This window comes from Eucyclogobius newberryi, unplaced genomic scaffold (genome assembly GCF_026437365.1).
Source record: "Eucyclogobius newberryi isolate DKJ021-1_F unplaced genomic scaffold, fEucNew1.0.hap1 SCAF_18, whole genome shotgun sequence".
Lineage (NCBI taxonomy): Eukaryota > Metazoa > Chordata > Actinopteri > Gobiiformes > Gobiidae > Eucyclogobius > Eucyclogobius newberryi.
Window position 1 is genome coordinate 16,047,919 of NW_027315812.1, and position 24,911 is coordinate 16,072,829.

Here is a 24,911-nt window from a genome sequence, read left to right on the forward strand (position 1 = left end):
GGGCTATGATTGGTCTTCAGGCGCCGCCCTGAACCAATCAGAACGTGGCAAGTCAGACAAGTTTCAGACGCAGGCGGCGCGTGAGGCTGAAGCTGGAGTGATTAGTTTGTATGATCCTGAAGTGGTCAGCCGCAGCAGTATTGAGTGTTGATGACAGACATCATTCCATTGGTTTATTCCGCCTCGAATTGAGAAGAATTGGGTTCATCTCCAGTGGACAATGAGAAAGCTCGCGCTGCTGTTGATTGTGCTGCTCGGCATTGCACATTTTGCCTCTGTCAGCAGGTGTGAAGAAGGTAAGTCTGGCTCTTACTAATGCAGCAATGACACATCATGTCAATAAAAAGCATTACAAGCAGGATTAGTCCCTAATGTGGCTTTTTGTAAGCGCTACTACAGAGAAAGCTAACGCTAGCCAAGTTACTCTGGCAGTTAGCATGAAGCTAACAAGCTGCAGCAGAGCTAACGTCAACAATCAAGTTTCACAATATGTATACAGTATTTCGAATATATCTCAGCTTCATGTATTCATCACTCGCACTTCCATTCGAAATGCACTGTATTCAAATAAAACCAGCAGTTTGATCTAAGTTAAATGGTTTGCTTCAGATGATGTGGCTGATGGAGAGACTGAGGAAGAGGACAGTGATGATGAAGAGGAAGAAGATGAGGACACAGAGGTGAAGGAGGAGAATGGAGTTCTGGTCCTGAACGACAACAACTTTGACACATTTATGGAGAATAAAGACACTGTATTGGTGGAGTTTTATGCTCCTTGGTGAGTTTTTGAAAAAATTAAATAAATCCATTATTAAACGGAATCAATTCTGACCCAAGTATTTGCATTTCATTATTTGCCTCTCTTTGTAGGTGCGGTCATTGTAAGCAGTTTACTCCTGAGTATGAGAAAATAGCACAGACTTTGAAGGAGAATGATCCTCCCATTCCTGTGGCCAAAGTGGATGCTACAGTGGCAACTCAAGTGGCCAGCAGGTTTGAGGTGTCTGGTTACCCCACCATCAAAATCCTGAAGAAGGGCGAGCCTGTGGAGTATGATGGAGCCAGAACAGAGACAGGTGTGATGAGCTTATGCACACTAGTATTCAGATTGTACGTAATACAGTAGGGTATTAATAAAGATCTTGTTATAGCCATTGTTGAACGAGTCAAAGAGGTCGCGCTGCCAGGCTGGAAACCTCCACCTGAGGCAACGCTCGTACTGACCAACGACAACTTTGATGACACGGTCAACAATGCAGACATAATCCTAGTGGAGTTTTATGCCCCATGGTGAGTCCTCCATCGTCACACAACCTTCCAAAACGGCAACATGGCACCAAACATTTTCTATTGTTTTCCAGGTGTGGACACTGTAAGCAATTGGCTCCTGAATACGAAAAGGCGGCACAGGAACTGAGCAAGCGCACTCCCCCGATCCCCCTCGGCAAAGTTGATGCCACTGTGGAAGACGGGCTGGCATCTCGTTTTGGAGTTACAGGATATCCTACGCTTAAGATTTTCAGGAAGGGCAAGGCGTTTGAGTACAACGGACCCCGAGAAAAATATGGTGGGTTGAATTCAGATTTTTAAAGTTTTTAAAAAGATGTTCCAGTGTAGTTAATTTACATTTCTTATTGTATAATGCCTCTTAGGTATTGTCGACTACATGAGTGAGCAGTCGGGCCCTCCATCCAAGCAGGTACAGGCTGTGAAGCAGGTTCAGGAGCTAATTAAAGATGGTGACGATGCTGTGATCGTGGGTGTCTTTTCCGGTGATGACGATGCCGCTTTTGAGATCTACAATGAGGCCTGTAAGATGCACTGTTGGGGCGTCTGGGGTGTGGGCATGTTAAACCAGGAAATCTATTTATTAGTTTCTTGTATGCTCTTGGTTATCAGGTAATGCGTTGAGGGAAGACTACACTTTTAGACACACCTTTAGCTCAGAAGTGGCCAAAATGCTTAAAGCGTCGCCTCGTCAAGTGGTCATTGTACATCCTGAGAAATTCCGCTCCAAGTATGAACCTGCCCAGCACTCCTTAACACTACAGGTATTAACAATGTCGTCACTCTTCTTTTTTACTTGTATAAGCTGTCATTTGTAAAACTCTTAAATGATTCCTACAGGACTCTACATCCGTTTCAGAAGTGCAAGACTTCTTCAAAAAACACGTTGTCCCTCTGGTGGGGCACAGGAAACCCAGCAATGACGCTAAACGCTACACTAAAAGGCCAATGGTTGTTGTTTATTATGGAGTAGACTTCAGCTTTGACTACAGGAAGGGTACGTTTCCAAAACACAATTTGCGGTGCATTTTGCAGCACTGTGTTGTCCACTAATCTTAGGTTATTTAATCAGCCACACAGTTCTGGAGGTCTAAAGTGCTGGAGGTGGCCAAGGACTTCCCCGAGTACACGTTTGCCATCGCTGATGAGGAGGACTACGCTGATGAGCTCAAGGCTCTGAGTCTGAGCGATAGTGGAGAAGAGGTTAATGTTGGCATTTTGGCTGACGGAGGCAAGAAGTACGCCATGGAGCCAGAGGAAATGGACTCTGATGTGTTGAGGGACTTTGTTAGGGCTTTCAAGAAGGGTACGTTTTTCAAATGTATCTGATGCCTAAAATAATGTATACTCCTAAGAACAATGATACGGTCTGAGTGTCCTTGGCAAGATGCTTCACCCATTGCCAAAGGGGGGAGTTTAAGGTCTTGGATTTATAATGTAGCTGGGACAATGTTATCAGATCTTTAAATGCACCTTATTAGACAATCCTCTAGGGGGCAGCAAATAGGTGAAATTTAACTCTTGCACATGTACTCAGCCACTCATCTGTCTTCTTTTGTTGTCAACAGGAAAGCTGAAGCCTATTATTAAATCACAACCATTGCCAAAGAACAACAAAGGACCAGTGAAGGTTGTGGTGGGAAAGACATTTGACGAGATTGTAATGGATCCGCAAAAGGATGTCCTCATTGAGTTTTATGCTCCCTGGTGCGGTCACTGCAAACAGCTGGAGCCGGACTACCTGGCTCTGGGGAAGAAGTACAAGGGAGAGAAGAACCTGGTCATCGCCAAGATGGACACCACAGCAAATGATGTGTCAAATGAAAACTACAAAGTTGAAGGCTTCCCAACAATATACTTTTCTCCAAGCAATAACAAGCAGAACCCTGTGAAACTAGAAGGGGGAGACAGGACTGTGGAGGGGCTCAGCAAGTTCATAGAAAAGCACAGTACAAAGCTGTTGAAAGATGAACTTTAAAAGTATCTCTGCATGTTGCTATGAACTCTTAACTGCTCTACAGAGGCATGAGGCCTTCAAAAGGTGAAGGGAACACCGGTGTTACTGCGACGACCACGGTCAACATTTTACTTTACTTTTCATTCCAAGAGATTGTTTTCCTCTGTTCATAAAGGCATAATGTGCACTGAAGTCTTTTTAATAAAAGTGTGGCCGCTTCGAAAGCCTGCACTCAAATCTTAGTTTCCTCTCTTTTGTATCAATGACATGCAATGATTTTAAAACATTTTATTTGTTTTAACATTGGCATTCTATGACACGCTTTACAGTCACTAAATCCAGTTCATTCTTGTCTTGGCTGTGAACATGAAAAGTTCCTCAGAACAGCAGCTTATCTACAATAAACATTGTGTGACACTATTACATTTACTGAAAGGAAACTGGTTTCTGACAAACCATAATACTTATGGATTATAATGAAGGCAGTGTGACACACCAGTGTCAGTCATGGCACTTGAGAAGTTGGAGGACTTGGGATTAAGAAAATTCTTTTATGAACCGAAGATGAAAGGTTTTTATCTTCTCGAGCACAATCTTGAGTTTTTCGGCAGGTGGCAGAATGGTCATCCTGTGCACATGATACAGTTTGTCAGTTAGCATCTGATTGAAAAGATTATTTCTAAGTTCATAATAAATATTTCACTGACCTGAAATGGTATGTTCCCTCCCTTTGTCCAAAGCCGCTCCCAGGCACAAGGCAGATTCCCTCCTCCTCCAACAGCCTCATACAATAATACATGTCTGGAACCTTGCCTTCTTCCTATAGAACACATACATTTGTTTTCATGGAATGGTTCTTAATAGGACATCTATAAAGTGTTGCTGACCTTGGCCTTGTCGATGGCCTTCTGTGGTAGTGAGATGCGTGGGAAGGTGTACATCGCCCCCTGGACAGGGTTACATGTGATTCCTGGAATAGTATTGAACATTTCTCCTGTCATTCTGGCTTTTTCTGCTAAGGCTGCCAACACTGCTGACCGCTCCTGTGAGGGAAACACAGGGAAATACATTGGGCTATACACACCAACAGAAGCATGAGCAACGCAGCTCCTATCAGGAGAGTCCAAAGAGATCATTATTGACTGTTGAGGTCATTTGTGGCCCTCTTGTGTTGGTCTCGCACAGATAAGTTATCAACACATGGCATGTGTTAGACTTGTTAAAAGTCCAGATGTTATACAACACTCATGATTTGTCCAATTGTGACATGATGGATAACTAGTGGTTATAAAGTGTGTGTTTTTTGTTCTGACCTTTATAAAAGTGCCGTGAGAGGGTTCGTCAGACTGTGGAGGGTTGACCACCAGGTCCAAAAGAGCCTGTCCTGGGACTGGGGGGCACAAGCGAACTGACACTAGTTTTGTGAGCTGGGCTTTGACTTCAGGGTCCATATTTATAATCTCCATGTATCCTCCCCTAAAGCCACACCTGTTCAATGTAAATGACGTATTCATTCAGCTGAAAGTCAAGATAAAAGATACAAATCCAAGTCATGACCTTGTTACTTACTCGCCCATGTAGCATTTGGAGGTGGAATGAAACGAGGCCAGCTCCACAGTACTCGAGTATTCAGGTCCCATCTCAAATAATACCTTTTTAAAAGAGTGGAATTTGCAACCATCTGCGTAGACATTGTCCTGGTATACCTACAAAAATACACACAAAATCAAAATAAAACAGACTTAACATGTGAGAAAGATGAAGTTAGTGTTTCAGTTTAATGCTGGGAAACCTGATTTTTACACCGTGAAAGGAGTAAATAGGTAATTAAAATTAGTCCAACTAGTTTTCTAGCTTTGGCACAACATCAATACCCTTGTGTATTAATTTTAGGCATGTGTTTAGTTTTAGAAGTGCGTTTCATGAAGTGAAACTGAATTCAAGCCCAGCCAATCTCTCAGCTCCTACTTCCGGCGTGAAAAGTGAAAACATCCTTTTATTTTTTTTTATTATTATTATTAATAATAAATTATCATCATCATCATCATCATCATCATCATATGCAGACAGAGAGTGGTCTGGTTTTTGTCACAAAGTCCTGCTTTTACAATATACTCTTTAGGGTAAAACACTATTAAAAAAAAAAAAAGACGAATAGAATGAGTGTAGTAGATTTTTTTGGGGTATGTTTTGAAGTAGATTTTTGTACTATAGTTCTAGCCATGTCATTGTATTTAGCAAAATGTATTTCTAAATAATAAGAGTTACTGCGTACAACAGGTCTAGTGCACAAGACTATTAATTTATTCAATTCGTGTAAGGAAAATGTATCTAAAATGCTACAATGTGTATGTAATTTACTACAATCAAGCCATGTAACTGTACTTTTATTTGACTTTTCCAGTTCTCTTTCCACCACTGCTAAGAGCTGCTGGTTCACTGTGAATTACCTCGTCAGCCATAAGGAAGAGGTGTTCTTCTTTGGCAAATCGAATGACTTCCTCGATGCACTCTCTGCTCTGCACTTGACCTGTGGCACAGAGATCATCGATGCTGCATTAAAGAGGCGTGGGCTGGTTTGAAACGGTTTAATGACGCCCTGGTGTTACCTGTGGGGTTGCCGGGGTTTATGATGCAGATGGCGCGTGGGTTGCAGTGCTTTCTGGCCTCGTCGACCGCTCTCTTTAGTTCTTTCAAGTCCAGACTCCAGCACTTGTCTTCATCCAAGTAATAATTGATCTGCACCGCGCCCAGGTCCGCCAGAGCCGCCGAGTAAAGCGGGTACTGAGGGATAGAGATCATCACACCGGTTCGCCCGGCTCCTTCCCCACAAATCATCAACTTCAGCATAGTCTGCGAAGAAAAAAGGAAACAAATAATCGTTGTTTGACGAGTTGACAATAGGTCATAGATCAATAATTGCATAGAGGCCACATCTCTCCAGTCACACCCAGTAAGTAAACACTTCATTTCACCAGCTACTTGTACATTGGATTAAGGGCGGTTTTTATTGTACGTTCAAACTTGTGCCATGTCATAAGTGTAGTCGCAACACAGACATTTAAAGCTGTTAATACAAAGGAATAGACTCATTACTTGATACCACCAAATTATCTTTTTTTTCCTCGACAATAGACTGCAATTTTCCAGGCAAAATGATGTAACCATGTGATCTCATGCTAGTTCTGATAACATTCAGCTGCTCAGAAAAAGGTCAAATCTTGTGTCGAGTGTCGAGATTTGAATTCGTTTTGGTATGGATTAGTACTTATATTTTTTATACTTAGTGGTACTGGTTGTCAGATCATTACCGCTATGTACTTTGCAAGTCGGAACAACCTCAAGTGCTTGGTTTATATAATCTAATAATAACCTTGGCATATGCAAACAAAGATAGACACAACTTCCCATTCATAATTCAGCCTCACAGTGCGACCTATAAACGTTACAAAGTGCGTTGTAACACTGCAGATGGTGCCATTGAGTATATTATTAACCCCTAGTGAATAAAGAACAGATATAAACTGTCTCGATCATGTTCCGTCTCGTACCACAATGGCGTCGCTGGCACCGGTGGAGAGGTAGATGTTGTCGGGATTGGATGGGATTCCGCCATCTCTCTTCTCGATGTAACGGGCCACATCCTGACGTACGCACTCGATGCCCGGGCTGGCACTGTACGCCCCTATGACACAGGTGTACTTTGATTCAAACAAGAGCTCGCTTTGTTAGGTAATTATTAGTCAGTGGGGCAACAGTAGAGCTACAGTGAGGGACGAGGCGGGAGAGGAAACATGGTTGGTGGGTTTATGGGGTGTCGTCTGACCTATGCTTTGGCCTCCGCAGGCACCGAGAATCCGCCTCGCTCTTTGCTTGGCATCTTCAGGGAATTTGTTGTCCTCCAGGAGATCAGGATACGCACACAGAGCAAGGACCTGGGAACGTTAAAGTCACAGCATTTTTACTCTAGAAGAAGTGCTATTGTACAAAAAAAACTAACTACGCGTAACTTATGCACCAGACAGACTGACAGAGTAAATGGGCAGCAAGTAGGGCCGTTACTAATGATTATTTTAGTAGTCAACAAGATAAAAGATTATTTCTGTACATTGAGACGTTTAAAAATACATTATCAACCAAAATAAAAGTTAAATTATTGTCTAAATCCAGAATAATTAAGAAATAAAGTGTATTATTCATAACTATTATTATTTTTTTTACATTTTGTTGTAATAATGCCTGTTTTTTATATATTTTTTCTCTCCATACAAGTATTTTCAGAGCCGACTAGCCACAATTAGTCCATTAATTGTTGTGGGAAGGTTGAATGTGGTGAAAGTGTTGAAAGTATATTCTATTTGTAAAGGTTTTAAATAGACGGCGTTAAGAGTATCTCCAAAAGTGCACATCAAATTTGAGGTATGTTTAGACTATATACACTACATCTGATCTTAAATGATTGTAATCACACAAGGGTTAGGACATAATAAGTGACCCAACCTGTCTCAGAAATGTAATTGGCTTCTGACCCATCGCGTGAGCATCTCCAATGTTGGCCCTGATGACTTCTGTGAAAGGCTTCTTGGCGCCCTAAAAGACAAACAAATAAGGACAATTGTTAGCCAAGACTACATGCTTTTCCTATAAAGAAACAAAGAGCCCCAGTTTGGCTGCCAGGCTAGTTACATTTATGTACAACGTTCAAACTAAGGGTGGCAGATAGTGACAGATATTTGAGAGAATTCTAATGTATATATACACCGTATTTTCCAGCACCTTTTTTCATAGTTTTGGCCGGGGTGTGACTTATACTTACATTTATACTTATACTCCGGAGCGACTTATGTAATATTATTTGTTATTTTCATACTCCAGTGCAGCTTATTTATATTTTTTCTTCTCTATTATGCATTTTTTGGCTGGTGCGACTTATACTCTGGTGCGACTATATATATTTTTATGTTGTTTTTGCTACAAACAATATACTTAATAATATTGTGAATGTTGTTTTATACATGTTTTAATGCGAACTACTGAACAACTTCAATCTTCAACAAATCTTCAGGTACAAAATGAGATTGTTGGATGACCCAGTCCTCACGTGTTCACATCACACACAGACACATCCCTGAATCTCCTCCAGGCCCCTGCACAAGCTTTGATGGGACCAGAACAGGACAAAGGGTTCAGCCTGGACTGGGATGATTGTCCTGGACTGGGATGACAGGCCCAATCACAAAGCACTCTCTCTTGTTCTTTATTTGATCATCTTATTTTGACGTGGAAGCGCCCATTGAAGTGATGTGATCCTTTACTGTCCTGTTACTGTGCGTCCGAGCAGAATCTCCAGCGATGCATTTTTCAGTTTGCCCCAAGCCTAAAGATCCACGCATCCGGAAGCTATTTATAAAGTTTATATTTACGTATACGAGTCATTGCATGTCAAAGAAAACTGTGTCAATGCAAACACAATGAGCATGAAAAATACTCGTGAAAACATGGTGATTGCAATTGTTTTGTGCACGGATGAACGATTTTGCCTTAGTACTTTCAGTCTGTTCAAGTATAATCGTGTTTGGTTTATTGGATTTACTTTTACATAATTATGAGGCTGTCCTAGGTAATTAGAGGCAGCTTTCATTCATGTTCATTCTTGGCTCCTGCCTGGTTATCACACAACAAAGAGGCTGCTGTTCTGCTAAAGAGGGCAGCTCAGAGGGCTCTCCTGCTCGGGCAGCACCAGGCACAGACTTTCCCTCAAAATTAACTCCTAAAATAAAACAGTGACACAGTGAGAGCACAGTAAGAGTAATTTACCGTCTCCTGGTGCGTCACGTTTAGTTTAGTCTGTTGTTTTCATGAATTTTGCATCTATCCCATGTATATTTTCCCAAATTATTCCAGTTTTGGACCGACTGCTTTACATAATATAAAAAAACAGGTTTTTTCATTGTAACGCAACAATAACTGCCCCAACTTGCCCTCTTTTATTACAATTATTCACAAGTTCATGCCCGCCCTTAATGAGAACACACCGTTACTGTTGTTGTATCGTTGCCAATGACCATTTTGCACAAATTGCTCTTTATGGGTTAATGCTTTATTCAGCAGAAAAAGTGTAAAAGTAAATGTCATGGAACATTATATTGAACGCAAGGATGTGACAATGCATTTCTTCCGTCAGCTGAGGTTTGGACTCATGTTACTTCTGCAGCGCTGCATATTTAAAGAGTGGTCATAACACTTTCCCAACCCAGTCACTAGGAGTCAACACGAAGGATTTACTTGTGCAAGTATCGAGCGTTCGACTGCAAATCAATGGTCAAAACAAAGTGGTGGCAAAAGGCGTGTTTTGAAAGCCTCAGTAGGGAAAAGCCAAAAGGAAAAAGAAGTTTGTTCGGTTCAAACGCAGACACAGACTCCAAATGTGCTGATTAGCTCACAAAGTGCTCGGGAAAAGACACAGGAAGCAGAGGGACAGCTGAGTGAACAACTGCAGCTTAATGCATCAGTGCTGACAAGACTACCAAAAAAATCTATAAAATTAAGCTTTTTTCAGATAAAATTGTTTGTTCTGTCAATCGTGGTTTGGAGAAGTTGCAAATTCCTCAATGAAAAAGAAAAAACATTGAGCATATCCCAGTTTAATCAATACTTTGCAATGCGTTTAGTAAGAGCGGCATTTGGTAATGATGTTTCCAGCAGGGAGGGGCTTCAGCGGCCTCAGAGCAGCCGGTCATCCAATAAACTCCCCACAGAGGCAAAACACAGAATTGAGACACTACTTGCGCAATAACTCTCTCCACACACACACACACACACCATTCCTTCCATGTCCCGAAACCAGCTCAGGGCAATGAATAGAACTCACTTAAACGACACTGATCGGTCCTTTAGCCTTTGCCCAGAGGGTAATTTTACAAACCCAGTCTGACCGGCTCACTTACAGCCAAAAAGCCCAGAAACTTCAAATACTGAAGAGTATGTCATAACACCATGTCAGCTTTACTCCAGCTCTGCAGACTTCTCATTCCATTCATGGATTCTCAGCACATTTTGAGGAAGGTGTTTGGACTTTGACACACTAAGCAGCTATAGTACTTGTCAATTTCCCACACACATTTGTCTTGTTGATATGCAATGTTAAGGAACAACAAAAGCAAAGTAAAAGTACTCTCCACCATTACAAACTTAAGCCATGAGGCCGCTCTTGATGTGGACTTTGCAGCTTTCCTTTGATGCAATGACCCGTATGGTCTATTTTATAATATGTCTTCAGTTTAAGAAGTGTTTTATCCCTTGATTAAAAATAAACAACTGCCAATAAAGTTGATGCAGTGACATAAAGAGCTGAGGTTATTCAGTGCAAGACGAGGGCCAAAGTCGAGTTAAAACCAGACTCATTTAGACAATCATTCATTTTGGACTCATCCTGGTGAAAGTGAAATAGCTGTAGGCCTGTGTCTTGTATTACCATGACAACGCTCAGCTGATGGCGCGCGTAATTGGATGTCTACTACAAAAAGTTGTGGGGGAAAAAAAAAAGTAGTCTTATTCAACTCACAATTGGCGCAAGAATAAGTTTTAGACTCGTTTCCACTCCATCGTGCCACAATAAGCAGTTCGCTCATGTCATTAAAACATTCCTGTGGCGCGTAAAAACATCTCCAACGCGCTTTTGTCCCGAAATGCGTTTGCGCCTCACGTCCCTGTCCCACGTTTCCCTGTCCCACGTCCCTGTCCCACGTTTCCCTGCAGCATTTACCTCCCTCAGCTCCTTCTCCAGCTGCACGGCCCTCTGCACGATCGGGCCCCGGACCGCGTACTCGACCTTCTTCACGTTTGGGTTCATGCTCTCCAGAGTCAACACTTTCCCGTTGGGCAACCCCCCGTTGACCGCTGCGTGCTGCTGGGACATCTTGGCTTCTTTCACGGGCCCCTGTCACACAGATGAGAGGTGTAAATCTGCAAGAGAGAGAAGTGGAGATGTAACTTCACGCACGCGGGACAGTGAGAGAGTTTAAGGGCGCACTGGGGCACCCTCGCTTACCCCGGGACAGGCACAGCTGCTGCGGGTGCGTTTTGAGTCGCGTTTCCCCCTCGTCCACAGCTGCACCGAGCTCTGACTTGACACTTGATATTCTACTTCTTCATATTCTCACCCGCGCCACGCCTTCACCCGTCCGCAAAGTCGATTGGCTGGAGTTTCGCGAGTGTTTTGCGCAAGGGGCGAAGCAGTGACCGCGCTTCGCTATGTGGCCGCGCTGCAGACGGGACTGGTGGTCAGACTGGACACGTGCAAGGGAAGAAAAGGGGGCTCGATTAGCACCGTCCGGACGCATTTGGAAAAAGTTTCCCCAACGTGCAGCCACAAGACGATCCATACCAAGGCGTGGCGAGCAGACGTATAGATAAGATTGACTGCCCTCACTGACATTTCCCTTCACGTTCCTGAAATATAGTGTTAAGGACCGTTAACGACAGACAGACTTATTCACACGAGGGGAATAAGTACGCAACAACGTCCCCAGCTGCAGTGCACATGTTTTTGAGGTTATCCCACCACAGAGAGGAGTGTTGGACATCCCACTGTTATAAAACATTGTGATAACCGTTGATTCCAAGAAGCGGAGCCCGTTTTTGGAAGAGCTCATTTGCATATCCATTGTTTGGTCTGCTTGTGCGAGTTTGTCAGGAAAGAACAGAGTGTGAGTTTGGAAAATAACACAGATGCCTTGGATAGACCTTGGAAAGATATTTGATATCCCAAACTAAAAGGACTGGAGCACGTGACAGCCCCTGCATGAGAGTCTGACATAGTTTAAAAGTCAGAAGACAAGTTTGTCCCGTTAGACTAGAGCCCTATATATACAAGTCCCGTTACATCAGGACAAAGTTTGGTTATAAGATGCATCTCAAATAACTTGGAAGCACTTCATGCGCGGTAGAGGTTACTCCATTTTTGACAAGTACACACACAAGTACACGCACAAGTACCACAACAAGCCCTGTCACCGTGGCTGGATACGTACATGATTACGTTACCTTGCAGCAGCACATTAGTGGAACTGTTAAAATATTGTTATGTCTTGTTGAAAGTGTTGTCCTGATGTTTGTTAAAAGTGTGAATCGTGACATCAGAAGTAAAGTAGATCCAAAGTGTAAGATACAAACTAATGTAACCTGTTCAGAACAAGAGCAAACACATCAAAGCTGAACAACAAACACAGGGATTTAACATAAGAAAATGCAGTTGCGCAGTTTTACCACAAGAGGAGGACACTTCGACGTGGTCTTCAAAAGTGAATGAGAATAAGTTTTATCTGAAATAATTGTCGTAATCTGGATTCAGTAAAAATATGAATCAAATGCATCAGTGATTATACAGAGTCCAGTTTCATCCTAAAGCAATGTACATTTCACAAAAGGCACTAACCTTTAATCAAACATGAAAGTAGCTGATGCATACAGATACAAAGGCTTCTTTTATTGAATTCTTAGTCTCTTTATAGATAAATTTGTGATGTAACAAAACACAAATATTAAAGTAAATCTGTTCATAGAGGGGAAAAATAGAATAAATAAAAATAAATGACAATGTGGACAATTACATAAACAAAATCATAAGGAAAATGTACAATTAAACATCATTGCGTATCATTAAATAAATAAGACAGTCTGATCATGAAAATAAGTAATTTTGAGAAATGTGTCAATAATAACCTCTATCACTAATACACGTGGGAATGTTATTTTAATTTAAATACAGGCACATCTCAAAAAACATGGAGATAATGTAATTGTTTCAGTGTACTTTCAAAATTTGCTCTAAATGAACTTCAATCCGCTTTAACGACGTCTTTCTTTCATCGTTTCTGACGTGACTAGCTTGTTTTCAAATTCCTGTAATACATGATGGCATATTTGTGTTGATTAACTGAAATGCACATGTCCTGCATCAATGAAATGGTTTTCCCACCTTAACTTGGCATGTGGCTCTAAATGTCTGTGCCACTTGAAAGTACGCAGTCTACATGAGTCCACAGCACGGCTCCTTGCTTTTAGCCTGCTCCTCTTCGGGGGCCCGTAGTTTAAGTAGAGGAGGGTCTCCGCTGGCAGGGGTAAAGTAGACTTGGTTTGAGGTTGCTACCTGCTCGATGCTGGCCGGCTCTGTCAGCTCTTCTTGGGGTTGGTGAGTCTCCGCCTCCACTGGCAGCACGGCGGGCTGCTCTTCCAGCGGCGGGGGCAACGGAGGCTGAGGCGCCGGGTACTTGGCGAGCTTGGCCGCCGCTCTTTGGCGTTTGAGGTCGGCTAACGTGTGGTGCGACCTCTCCCGGCTGATATTGTCCGTCCCCTCGCCGTTCACAGAAGCCATGTCCGGTTCGGGAGGGACGCTGAGCTGGTAAGAGGCGCTGCGGTCCATGAGTCCTCCCCCGGTCCACAGCTCGCCGGGGACGGACGAGGATAAAGAAACCGAGGTCTCGCCGTTCTCTCGCCCCGGCATGATTTTTCTGTCTGCGGCCTCCAGTTCCTCTAAACGTGAGGTGGCACCGCTGGACATCTAAAGCGTACAAAAAGGCAACGTTTGTGATTATAATTTAACACAATCTAATGTTTATTGAGATTAGTATCAAAATAAGTACAAAAAGAATTGCAAAAGGAATCTGATTTCTGTCAACAGGACATGTTTTAAGAGTGAACACATTTTGCCGCTTATCTTCAGTTTCTCTTCAGATGAATTGAAAAAAAACTATTTGATGAAGCGTGGACCCAATCTGGACGACTGAGTGAGGGATTACACTTTTACACATTTATACTTTTACACTTTTACACATTTTTCTAACAACTATGGGAAAGCTGCTCTTCAGTTGGTAAAAGAGATAGAATTCTTTATACTGCCAAGAAATGAGCAGGAAACAAGAACCACCAGCGTTTTAACCTTAGATGTTGACAGAATCTACAAAAATAATTAAAGGCGGTATGGACGATTTTTCGGCGATTTGAGAACGCAGGCGGAAGTGCGCATGCGCACTCCCCCGTGCGGACTGATACAACACACACGTGCGTTTGTTTATTAGCGCAACGGAGCGCATCGCATCGCTCGTCTCCCGTAGATTTCTGTCCACTTCTGCGTCAGCTCGAACTGTCTTTCTCCGTCTTCATTTTGCCCCGTACACTGAGGGAACTATATTATGATAGATCCATGCGCTTAGACACGCGGAAACGTGGGGACGAACCGCACGCGGCTGCAGGTGAGCGGTAGGTGCGTTTTATGATTGATACGTGGCAGGACTAATGATTTATCCACGCCACGAGGAAATATGATAAAAAAAATTGCTGAAAAAAATCGGCCATTCCACCTTTAACTTAAATTAAAATAAACTTTTAGAGTTTTGATTTTGCTAAGCCAGAGGAATATGTTTCTTTAGATTTTTCAGCAACATTTTCCGACTAGTTTGAATTGAATTGAATTGTTGATATTGTACCAACTTATACACGATCTCTGTAGGTGGTCTATTGATGGATTTCTGCTAAGAGTGGGTGGTATTGATAAAATGATACACATCAATTATATTTGAATAATTTATGTATATTAATTAAATCTCGATATTCAGATGATATTATGTCATTCCAACAGAAATGTGTTCAAACACGTCTTTAAACATATGAATGTGAATATCTGTTCAAATTGAATCACAAAAGTGCAGAATAATCACCATATACCCTTATTTGAAAGTTTACAACATACATTTTTTCAGCTATTGAAGTATTTTTGAAGTATTTTTCACTATAAACTCTATATTGACATTTTGCATACCTTCAAAACAACACTCATGATACCATCTACATTTCCCACCTCTACTTTGCGTCACATCCCTTTACATTCAGCTAGAGTTGTCCGTTGTTATGGCGATTGGTCTTACCATTGCTTGCAGATGCAGCTCGTTGTCCGTCTGTCTGTCCTCGTCGTCGTCCTGTGGCTCCAGTTGTCGGCCTCGCTCCTGCCACACCATGGCCTCTTTGTGGTGCTCGCGTCGGTACAGGCTCGAGCGCTCGTTCACGCTCACACGCCGCACGACCTTTCTACAAAGCACAGGGAATAAACGGGTAAGTAGTGAGCACAAAATCATCACACGTGTAACCTTTTGTATTCCTGGCTCACCCCCTGCTGCCGGTGCTGGAGGCTCTCCTCTGCAGAGTGTCCTTCTGTCGGTCCTGGCTCTTCATAATGGCATCATGTTTATGTTTGAGGTCCATGAGTTTGGCTCGGAGCTCCTCGTCCATACACACATCTGAAACACAAGTCATTTCATTTAACAAGGGCATATTTTCTACATAAAGAGGAGTTTCTTGAGGACAAACGCAATAAGCAATCTTTTTAGTTCAGTCAAATTTGATGAAAAATCTATTTAAATTATATTATAAATGTTTCTCTTTCTGGTTCTAGATTAGGAATGCAAAATATATCACAATCATATCGCAAATTAATCAAAATCACAATTGTGTTAATGGTGGTAATTAGCAGAAAGACTGAAGTTCTTAGCAAACTATCCTCTTATTTTGTATAAAACCGGCAAACTCTGTCGTTTACACCACTACAAATATGTTCTGAAATGCATGTGACTCTTGTATTACTTTAGATGTTCATATTTCAGTTTTCTTAAAATGTGAACTTTAAACTTCAGTACTACTATTATAATGTAAATTGCAAATGCTTCTCAGAAAGTTGATGTTTTTCTAAAATTGTTCCGTCCTGTGCTATATAATGATTACCACAGAAATAGGTGCCAAAAAGCACTGTATTGGCCAATTATTTATATTTAAACTTACCCAAAGGTGTTTCATCCAGAGCAGATTTGGCATTCAAGTCTGCCCCGTTTGCAACTAGGAGCTCCACCATTTTAATCTGACAAATCAGTTCATACATGATTATAAACGTGTCAAAAGTGAGTAAATGTGAAAAGCAGTGGTTTTTATTATTGTGCAGTACTGACTTGTCCCCAGCAGGAGGCAGCGTGCAGCGGCGTCCAGCCATCCGTGTCCTTTGCTTCCAGCAGAGACTTCTGCTCCAGCAGCAGCTCCCCCACAGACACGTAACCATTGGCAGAGGCGATATGAAGCTGAGAAGAGTTATTTATTCATTTTGAAGTTTTTAACCAGCAGTAGTGTTGATATTACACAGAAGGTCAGAGTCACTTACCAACGTTGTTCCATTATCATCCTGAGCATTCAAATCGACTCTATTTTTAATCATGCCTTTAAGATCTGCCAGCATGGTCTTCTCTTTAGCCCCTCTGCATTCATCAATACGATCCTGAGTTATTCCTGTTAGACACAAGTATTTCCATCAAGAGAAAATCATATTTCTGCCTGTGTAATCTATGTTTTCTGCTAAAGTATGGGTACATGACTAACCCTGTTCAGCCATGGCCATCTCCAGCAGCTCCAGTGTGGCCTCGTCTTCACACAGGTCGTAAGGCATGTTCCGGTCTGCATTCACGGCCAGAAGGTCTGCTCCACTTCATACCAATAACAAACAATGATCTTAATTGTACTATATGTACTATTTATGTATATTTATGTATGTATATTATGTATATAGTATATGTACTATAATATGTGTAACACAAGCATAATAATGATAGTCAAAAAGTAGGGATAGGACATGACAAGCTCTTGAGGAAGTGGAAAATGACCTTTTGAGAGTTTAAAAAAAAAATCTGCCCTGAATTCAAGATCACGTTATAATCATGAGACTGTATTAAAGTCACAATAAACTACAAAAATAAATACAATTAAACCTAATTGTAAATGGTTTGAAACTTTTAATTGTCCCATGACATCTATTTAATTTTGCTGTGGGGGTCCTGAGTCTGTTTCATTATTATTTTGGGGGTCCCAGCCTGAAAAGTTTGGGAACCCATGAACCCTGAACAATGCAATTCTAAAATCATTGCAAACAACGCCGACTCCAAAAAGGAGTTTTCTAACAGTTCAAGAGAAATCCCTCGGACCAGGGGAAAGTTTAAGCCCGTCTGGGATTTTGTTTCATTCTTTAATGCCTTTGTTTGAGAAGTCTGTCTGCAGACTCCCCAAACCCCGCCTTTGCACAGTCAAATAAGTAATAATGAGGCCAAAATTGAACTAAACTGAACAGTATATATCAAAATCTCGTCCTGTCTCGTTCTAATGGGCCCAATGCCATATCATATCTCATGGGAAATGTTTTTTTGTCCCATCCCTACAAAAAAGCTATGAAAAAAGCTGAAACTCACGCTTGAACGAGGATCTGCACCAGCCCCGTGTGACCACAGGTGGCAGCAGCGTGCAGCGGCGTCCACAGCTCACTGTCACAGGCGTTCACACAAGCGCCCGCGTCCAGCAGGCACTGCACTATCTCCACAAAGTCATCTATGCAGCACTGGAACAAGATATCAGGCTCAAACTAATATGAACACTTATTTACACACTTGGCAAACCAGTTGGAGTGAAAAAATGTAAATGATAAGCTGCTGCCCATTAGTTTGGTAAACAAACGATCTGCATGAAAGACTCCTGAGTTTTTACAGATTAAACCAGATTAAAAAAATACTATTAAACACTGCATTGATCCTCACCTGGTGTAAGGCAGTTAGTCCATCCTCATTGTACAGATCTGGGCTGACACCTTTATTAAGCAGCTCCCGTACTACAGAAAAATACAATATTACAAAAAGTAGTGATTTAAATGTATATCATCTGCATACTAATACATGCTGTGCTGTGTGTACAAGAGCAAGGCTTCACAATCTTTCAATTTCCTTTTATGATTAGCCTTGATCCGGTGGACAAAAAGCTATTGAAAACCAAGAGCCGAGCCCATTAAAGTTATCATGTGACCTATTCAGAGTAAACCCATGAATTACTCCTTTTGAAGCAGGTCCACATCAGTGAGGAGGGTTTACAGCAGGTTTATGAGCGGGTTAAACAGCTCTCCATTAGCCTGATTTCTGCTATTGCAGGTCAGTGGTGGAAAGTAACGGAGATGGACACAAGTAAATGTACTGTACTTAAGTATTTTGTAGGTATCTATACTAAGTACATTTTCACAGTGGATTATTTTACTTCACTACATCAGAGAGAAGATATCTCCACTGCATTTTATAAAAGGGACAAAAAGTTATTTTTTAGCACATTCACTGTGACACATTCTACCTAAAGGTTTTGAGTTCAAGTACAGACTTTGACCAGACACAAATTTACATATGAAAAGTCTAGAAACAACAAACTTGATTATAAATTACATTTGTGCAAGATACTTTCAAGTATCAAGCATGTATTTACTTTTACTTGAGTAGATTTTTATGTGTGATACGTTTACTTGAGTAAAGCTGGGGACAGGTCAAATCTCTGTGGTGGAATTTGCCATTTAAAATGTCAAAAGACATTTGCAGAGATGGTTTACAGTTAATATATGGGTATTACTATGGTTCATTAGTCCCTGTATCGACACAAAACTACAAAAACAATATTCTGACTATATTATTATTTGCAGCTGTAAACCTTTTTGTTTTGAAACATTTCTGATTGCATTGTCCCTGTCAAATAAATCTAATCTAATCTAAATATGAAATGAAATGAATCAAACAAGATCAATCCATAAAATAAGTAAAATAAGTAAAATAAATAAAATAAATAAAATAAATAAAATAAATAAAATAAATAAAATAATGTAGGCCTTAAAGTTTATGTTTGTGGAGCTAAACCCTAAGAAATTGTGATTTATGGATAATAAATATTTATATATTTTTTCAACCATCTAGATCTATGACATCATCCAATTCGAGAACATGAACACACCTATTGCATCCATTTGACACATAATCACTATGGACTTTACCTTCTTGTACATCATTTCGTGCCGCTGCATCCAGCAGAGTGACAGCGCTGGGAAACATCACTTTGATGGTGCGTGTCTTTTTCTTATCTGCTTTGGCCCTGGACCCTCTCACGGCGTCCTTCTCCATTTGGGTCCAGGCTTTGAGCTGCTGCGCTCGCCGCTTCTGGGCATGTTTCAGTCGCTCTGTGGCACTGAGGCGGCCGATTGTGGCCATCTCGGCCACCAGTTCATTGTGATCCGTCGCCATTGATGCCACAAAAATAAATTACCAAAAAGGTGTTAATGGTGGCAAACGATTGTCCAAATTGTCCAAAAAGGAATGGAGTTTCTGAAATGCCTTTGGAGTGCCCTGCAGTTCTATAAACAGAACACAAGTCTGTATCAAACCTCAGTAGTTTCCAGGTTGGAAAAATGTCTTAACGAATGTTTCAAAAATTTCCAAAATAGAATTCAAGTGATATACTTTGTATGTCCCATTTTGAAGCATTTATCTTTCCAATAGAAATATAATGGAGGAGGAAGGCTCAACTTTAACCACAGACACAGTGGTTTGAAACAGTTGGTCAGTCCTCCCATCCATTTCAGACGAGGGTCAAGTGGCCACAGTCCAGAGAGAGGCACCATAGGTCTGATCATCCACAGCTCCAGGGTCCCATCTCAGCCCTTCAGTCTGCGGTCTGGCTCACACGGTGCAGGAGAAGCACACCCATGAGAACACATTGTGGTGATGGTGATGATGATGGAGACATACTTGTGTGACAAATGTTTGACAAACTCACTGGATGTAAAAAACCACCACAGTCACAGAAATGGCCATTGGTGGATTTTAACGCATCAAATGTTCTGTGATTGCATCTTCTTAACTTCAGAGCTTTACATGTTGGATCGTGGTCAGAAGAAGATCCTCAGTCTGTCTGCACCTGTAAGCAGAATGAGAGAGGGACATATGTAAATTCAAAGTGCAATGTTCCTGCATAATGCACACACGATGCTCTGCTCCTGTTATCTTTAACCCTACGCGCTCCCACTCTCTGCTCCCTCCTCTCTCACTCCTCCAAGGAAATCCGAGACGCAGCCAAGCTTTTCATTAATGATTGACGCACTGTAACACCGCACACACTTGGAAGTAGCTCGCACAGACAATAAAACACAAACATAAGATCGTAGGTGCACATGGAGGCGTTAATCTAGTCCACCAAAGTCAGCGGAATCGGTCAAGTTACCTTTCGTTAGCTTCCCAGGTGAATTTGGAAGCTCTCACACCCGACTCTTTCCAAGCTATTCATTTATAATTTAGGCCAGGCCAGCGAGCGCACAGAGGAAGGTCAACTAGAGGCACTCACCGAAATAGCAAGCGGCTGACGAGACCCGAGTCCCCGTCACAGAAGCATTACGGCATTAAAACGCCACACTACCACAGCCAAGTTATGTATACACACTGAAATACTTAAAATCTGCAACTAAATCCAACAAAGTCTTAAAACCTGAAGTAGATTTAGGAATTGAAAGGTTTTAGAAACTTTCTCAATCTCTATTTTTAGGATGCGTGATGTTTTCCAGGTTCCGTTGACCTGGTGAATGCAACAATATCAGGATTTCCTTAGACTTTGCCACTTCTTGGACCAGGGCCTAAAGCATTTAAAGGTTATCAATCCAAATATTGGAGTAAGAATTTATGTAAAAAAAAATAAAAAAGTGAATGGGGAGCACGGTGGCAAAGGCGGTTAGCGCTCTTGCCTCCCAAGAAGGAGATCATGGGTTCGATTCCCGGACCAGACCAACATCACATGATCTCTCTGGGTGGAGTCTGCATGTTCTCCCCGTGTTACCGTGGATTCTCACCGGGTTCTCCGGCTCCTCCCATCGTCCAAAGACATGCATGTGTTAGGTAAGATTAATGACTCTAAATTGGCCCTAGTGAATGAATGTGTGAACTGTCTATAATGTCTATGTCTCTGTGTTGGCCACTGTCCAGGATGTACCCCACCTAAGGCCCGAAGTCACTGGGATAGGCTCCAGTCACCCGCGACCCCAAAAAGGGAACCAGCGGTAGAAAATGGATGGAAAAAAAGTGAATCAGAAAATCAGTCATTCTTTTTCAAATCATGTTTTTGATTCAAATAAAAGTGCATATAAATAAAGAGCATTAATTAAATATAATCCGAATTGTTGTTGGACACGGATTACACTGAAATGCTTTAATTTATTTTTACCATAGTATTTGTGATTAGCTAGGGCCGGGCTAGGGGTATTGTCACACGATGGGTTTTTATTTTGTAGAATAACAAAATACCCTTAATAAAATTGTCTCATGAATAAATGACCTATTCAGTCCAGCAGATTCAGCGTTAATGCAGTATTCAGCAGGTTAATAAGTGTAGAACACTGCAGTTTATAATGAATTTATGCGTTTAAAAGTATCACAATTAGGCTTTTAGCTGATAATAATTACTACTTTTTCTGTACTGTGATGAATATTGAGCTGTAGACAATTGAGTAAATAACTTATATGACTCATACAAAGAAACAAACTAACTTCTTAAATGTTTCATTCTGCTTCTGAAGTTATTGCATCTTTGTTTTATCAATATTGTACATTTAGAATAGTTTTTGGAAGGGACAAACCTGCTTTAGTGTCTTTGTGTCAGTGGCATAAATTTGTTTCTATTTTATTGTCTCAATTTTCTTCAGCAATATACCGCACTTCAAGATGCATTATTGACAGGCCTAATCACAATACACATCTCTGTATGGATACGTATATCGCAAAGACGTTTGTCACCGTATACTGCTGTATCAATATTTTGAATACAGCCCTACGCCCACGCCTCGTTTCAACAGTACAAGTGAACAGAACTGAAGGAAATTACAGTTACAATCCTAAAATCAAGTAAAGAAAGCTCTGTAGAAGGATAAACATGCTCCACTCACGCATCGGCAAACAAACAGATCATCCCACAGCCGGTCGTGTGCTAAACATTACGTATAAAATGCCAAATCCACAGAGACCGCAGTGTTGACCAGTGCCACAAATCTGAGCCAAAGCCAATTAGTGGACAGTATCAGGGGAACAGACACGATGGTGTTGACTGCAGTTCAGACAGGTAAACAAACAGATGAACGAGTCATGACCCCACCAGGACAATCCTCTCAACTATTTACATATGTTCATTAAAAGGATCCGGTGGCAATTATTCTGAAGGAAAAAATGTGAAATGACATGGAAGGAAAGCACTTGAGTGGCTGCAATTAGCAAGTTTCAAAGACTGCATTTATTTAGGTCACATATCTTCTGCAAACAACACAATAACCCAACTTATACCTCCAAACTTTTAGTAGTTTAGACCTCGACACGGGCTTCTAAAATGCATGGAGTTCCGTTTTAGTTTAGTCGTTCATATTTCAGTCTTTTCTCAGATTTGAATGCTCCTGGGTTTAAAATGTGGCCTCAGAATTCTATAAAAAAAAAAAAAAAACATTACACCCAAAATCGTTCAATTCGCAGTGTAATGTAATTCAAACATTCAACGATACATAAACGTCATCGCAAAACATGACCTACTTTTGATATTTGTTCTTTTTCTTATGCAAATGTCATCCTCTTGTACAGTAAAGTGTCCTACACGACTTTAGCCCTATTAAAAGTACGGTAGCATTAGATGTTGACCATTAGTTTCTGATTGTTCTTCACCAAATACATTAAATACACATTGGAAAGTCCAGTAAAACAGTTTGTGCCTTTATAAAAGTCACAGGTTCTGGGATTTATAGACTCTGAGCTCAAAGGAAGAGCTCTACCTCTGCACGTACACTTCACTGCCATGAATAGACTTCTATGAGCGCACAGTTTGGAGTAGAAGTATGCATTCATTGAGAGGGAGGGTCTGAATCCAAACAGAACTACACTGACTGAACATCTACTTTAGAATCATATATTTTCTAACTCAAATAGACTCAAGCTGGCTGTCAAACTGCATCGTCGGCCCCTCAGCGTCTTACCAAAGGACACAACAGTGCAATGACTGGAGCTGCCTTTAGATTAATGGGCAAATGCTCAAACCACTGAGCCACGAGTCAGCCATAATTCAATAGAAATGTGGGAAAAACATTCAGAAAACCAAACAAACAAGAGCCCAAAATGCTGCAGGACAACTTCAATTTACAATTTGTTGTATTAAAACAGATAAAATATTCCAAAGCACTTTCTGTAGATTCATGTCGTGCTTATTCTTCAGAGGAACTTGATTTTTACGTGGAGAACACAGTATATATTATTTTGGTACTGGTCCTCCTTTGTCTCCAGTTATGCTCGTCCCACTTTATCCGTCACATCGTGGTGCACAGCTTTGTCGCGCTTGTCGCTGACTCACTTCATCTGCTCGAGTCGGTGTGGTCCAGACTCTGGTATGTGGAGCTGCGGCCAATGATTTGCCTGCGAACTATGCAAATGCTTGTAGCTCTGAACTGTTGGAGGGGGAAGAGAGGGAAAGGGAGAGAGAGACAGCAAGGCAGTAAGGCAGTGGAGGCTTGTTTAAATGGAGGTGGGCTGGGCAGAGTAAGTCGTGTCATGAGTGAGGCTTTGAGCAGCTTTATAACCACTCTGCCGGAAAGTTGTAAAAATGTGTTCAAGGAGCAAAGACTCAAAGCTTCTGGAGCGACAGAAGCACCGGAGGTCATCACTACGAGTCATTTATCACAATTAGCCAAATGTCAGTGTCTTAAAATGAACAAATTCCAGTCCAAAACTCATATCTAGCACAATGTTTGATGAGTCCACATGGGCCGAATGCAATGTTTTGTTTTGTTTTAAGTTAACGTGCTTTAAAATGTGTTGTGTCTCAAGAATTGTCAACTTATACGCTCAGAATGAGTTGAGCCTTGTTGTGATAAAGCTAATATTTACCCAGCAGAAGATGATGTTGCAGATTGAAATTGTAAAGTAAAGATAACAGCAAAATCAGTCAAAACAATTCTAATCATTTAATCAAGACCTTGGAATGCTTAAGAAACTATGTGGGCATTATAGCAGGATATGAAATAGCAAGGATGTTGGGGAAAAAAACCCCAAGGAATTCCACAAAAAAGCAGAGTGAGTAAACATGAAGCGTCCTTAATCAGTGTAGGTTTGGCAAAAGAAACAGGAGTGGAGGAAATGTTGTGCTTGGCAGTGGACACCTTCATGCAGAATTTCACACATGTTGCAATGACTTTCTCAACTCTTCATGAAGACAAAGCATGAAAGTGTCATCCAAGCAACACAGAAACATTGTTCATGTGATAAAGCATCTTATTAAACTTATGAACAGGAATGTTTTCTGATCCACATGAAGAATTTGAAGTGGACTTTGAGAAAACTATGTGTTTGATTGTAGAAGTCTATATTACCTTTCTGTCACATAATCACATAAAACGCCTCGACATCACACAAGGGCTAAATGTGGTTATTGTTTAAAAGCATATGTATTGCATATGTTTTTTAAAAGGTATTTTAGAGGTTATTTTAGGATTGTCATAAGCATAAGAAAATCACTCATTACTAATTCAAGCAAGGTTTTTTTTAAAAAATCATATATTACACACAGTGAATAGGACAAAATGTGAAGATAGTTTCTAAATGGTCTTGAGCTTCATCAGAAATTGTATAAGACCACATTATAATAAATAAATAATAATAATAATAATATGAATTATTATTTTGTGTCAAAAACTAAATTATATTGTTTAAAAAGGGACACTTGTCTATGAGATGCAATAAATAAATCAAAAAGCCTGCTAAAAGGTTGATTA

The 24,911-nt window shown here is 41.1% G+C and overlaps 3 protein-coding genes across 4 annotated transcripts in view; 1 reads left to right on the forward strand and 2 right to left on the reverse strand.

Moving 5' to 3' along the window:
• Positions 1 to 128: 128 nt before the first annotated feature.
• pdia4 (protein disulfide isomerase family A, member 4) overlaps positions 129 to 24,911 on the forward strand; it is a 290,521-nt gene continuing 265,738 nt past the window's right edge. The window contains exons 1-10 of one of the 2 annotated variants that reach the window (XM_072450699.1): positions 129 to 305; positions 610 to 778; positions 871 to 1,076; positions 1,152 to 1,290; positions 1,362 to 1,567; positions 1,653 to 1,811; positions 1,900 to 2,051; positions 2,128 to 2,284; positions 2,360 to 2,593; positions 2,856 to 3,481. In XM_072450699.1, coding sequence (XP_072306800.1) covers positions 221 to 305; positions 610 to 778; positions 871 to 1,076; positions 1,152 to 1,290; positions 1,362 to 1,567; positions 1,653 to 1,811; positions 1,900 to 2,051; positions 2,128 to 2,284; positions 2,360 to 2,593; positions 2,856 to 3,265 — 1,917 coding nt within the window. In that variant the 5' untranslated portion in view covers positions 129 to 220 and the 3' untranslated portion in view covers positions 3,266 to 3,481. Of the gene's footprint in view, positions 306 to 605; positions 779 to 870; positions 1,077 to 1,151; positions 1,291 to 1,361; positions 1,568 to 1,652; positions 1,812 to 1,899; positions 2,052 to 2,127; positions 2,285 to 2,359; positions 2,594 to 2,855; positions 3,482 to 24,911 lie in introns of those variants that run through there. The other variant, XM_072450698.1, reaches the window with a different exon arrangement.
• Positions 3,678 to 11,384, reverse strand: LOC140364528 (alanine aminotransferase 2-like). Its single transcript, XM_072450701.1, has 12 exons — positions 11,295 to 11,384; positions 11,010 to 11,209; positions 7,745 to 7,834; positions 7,071 to 7,179; positions 6,796 to 6,929; positions 5,854 to 6,097; positions 5,695 to 5,774; positions 4,814 to 4,950; positions 4,558 to 4,732; positions 4,132 to 4,287; positions 3,952 to 4,064; positions 3,678 to 3,872 (listed from the first exon to the last, which is right to left on the reverse strand). The coding sequence occupies exons 2-12, from the start codon at positions 11,160 to 11,162 to the stop codon at positions 3,782 to 3,784; spliced, it is 1,482 nt and encodes a 493-aa protein (XP_072306802.1). The 5' UTR covers positions 11,163 to 11,209; positions 11,295 to 11,384; the 3' UTR covers positions 3,678 to 3,781.
• ppp1r16a (protein phosphatase 1, regulatory subunit 16A) lies at positions 13,272 to 19,416 on the reverse strand. The gene is made up of 10 exons (XM_072450678.1): positions 19,125 to 19,416; positions 17,863 to 17,933; positions 17,521 to 17,666; positions 16,661 to 16,764; positions 16,446 to 16,570; positions 16,240 to 16,365; positions 16,076 to 16,151; positions 15,408 to 15,537; positions 15,169 to 15,328; positions 13,272 to 13,805 (listed from the first exon to the last, which is right to left on the reverse strand). Exons 1-10 carry the CDS (start codon positions 19,369 to 19,371, stop codon positions 13,275 to 13,277), a joined length of 1,716 nt encoding a protein of 571 aa, XP_072306779.1. The 5' UTR covers positions 19,372 to 19,416; the 3' UTR covers positions 13,272 to 13,274.

Bases quoted from the DNA above. Each gene is read 5' to 3' on its own strand.
- LOC140364528 (XM_072450701.1), bottom strand. From the start codon at position 11,162: ATGTCCCAGCAGCACGCAGCGGTCAACGGGGGGTTGCCCAACGGGAAA. The intron at 7,180-7,744 runs GTTGGGTCACTT...TAACGTTCCCAG, and splicing joins CAATTACATTTCTGAGACAG to GTCCTTGCTCTGTGTGCGTA. The intron at 4,288-4,557 runs GTCAGAACAAAA...TTTCCCTCACAG, and splicing joins CTCACGGCACTTTTATAAAG to GAGCGGTCAGCAGTGTTGGC.
- ppp1r16a (XM_072450678.1), bottom strand. From the start codon at position 19,371: ATGGCGACGGATCACAATGAACTGGTGGCCGAGATGGCCACAATCGGC. The intron at 16,765-17,520 runs GTGAGTTTCAGC...ATTGGTATGAAG, and splicing joins GTGCAGATCCTCGTTCAAGC to TGGAGCAGACCTTCTGGCCG. The intron at 16,571-16,660 runs GTTAGTCATGTA...TGTGTCTAACAG, and splicing joins GATGGCCATGGCTGAACAGG to GAATAACTCAGGATCGTATT.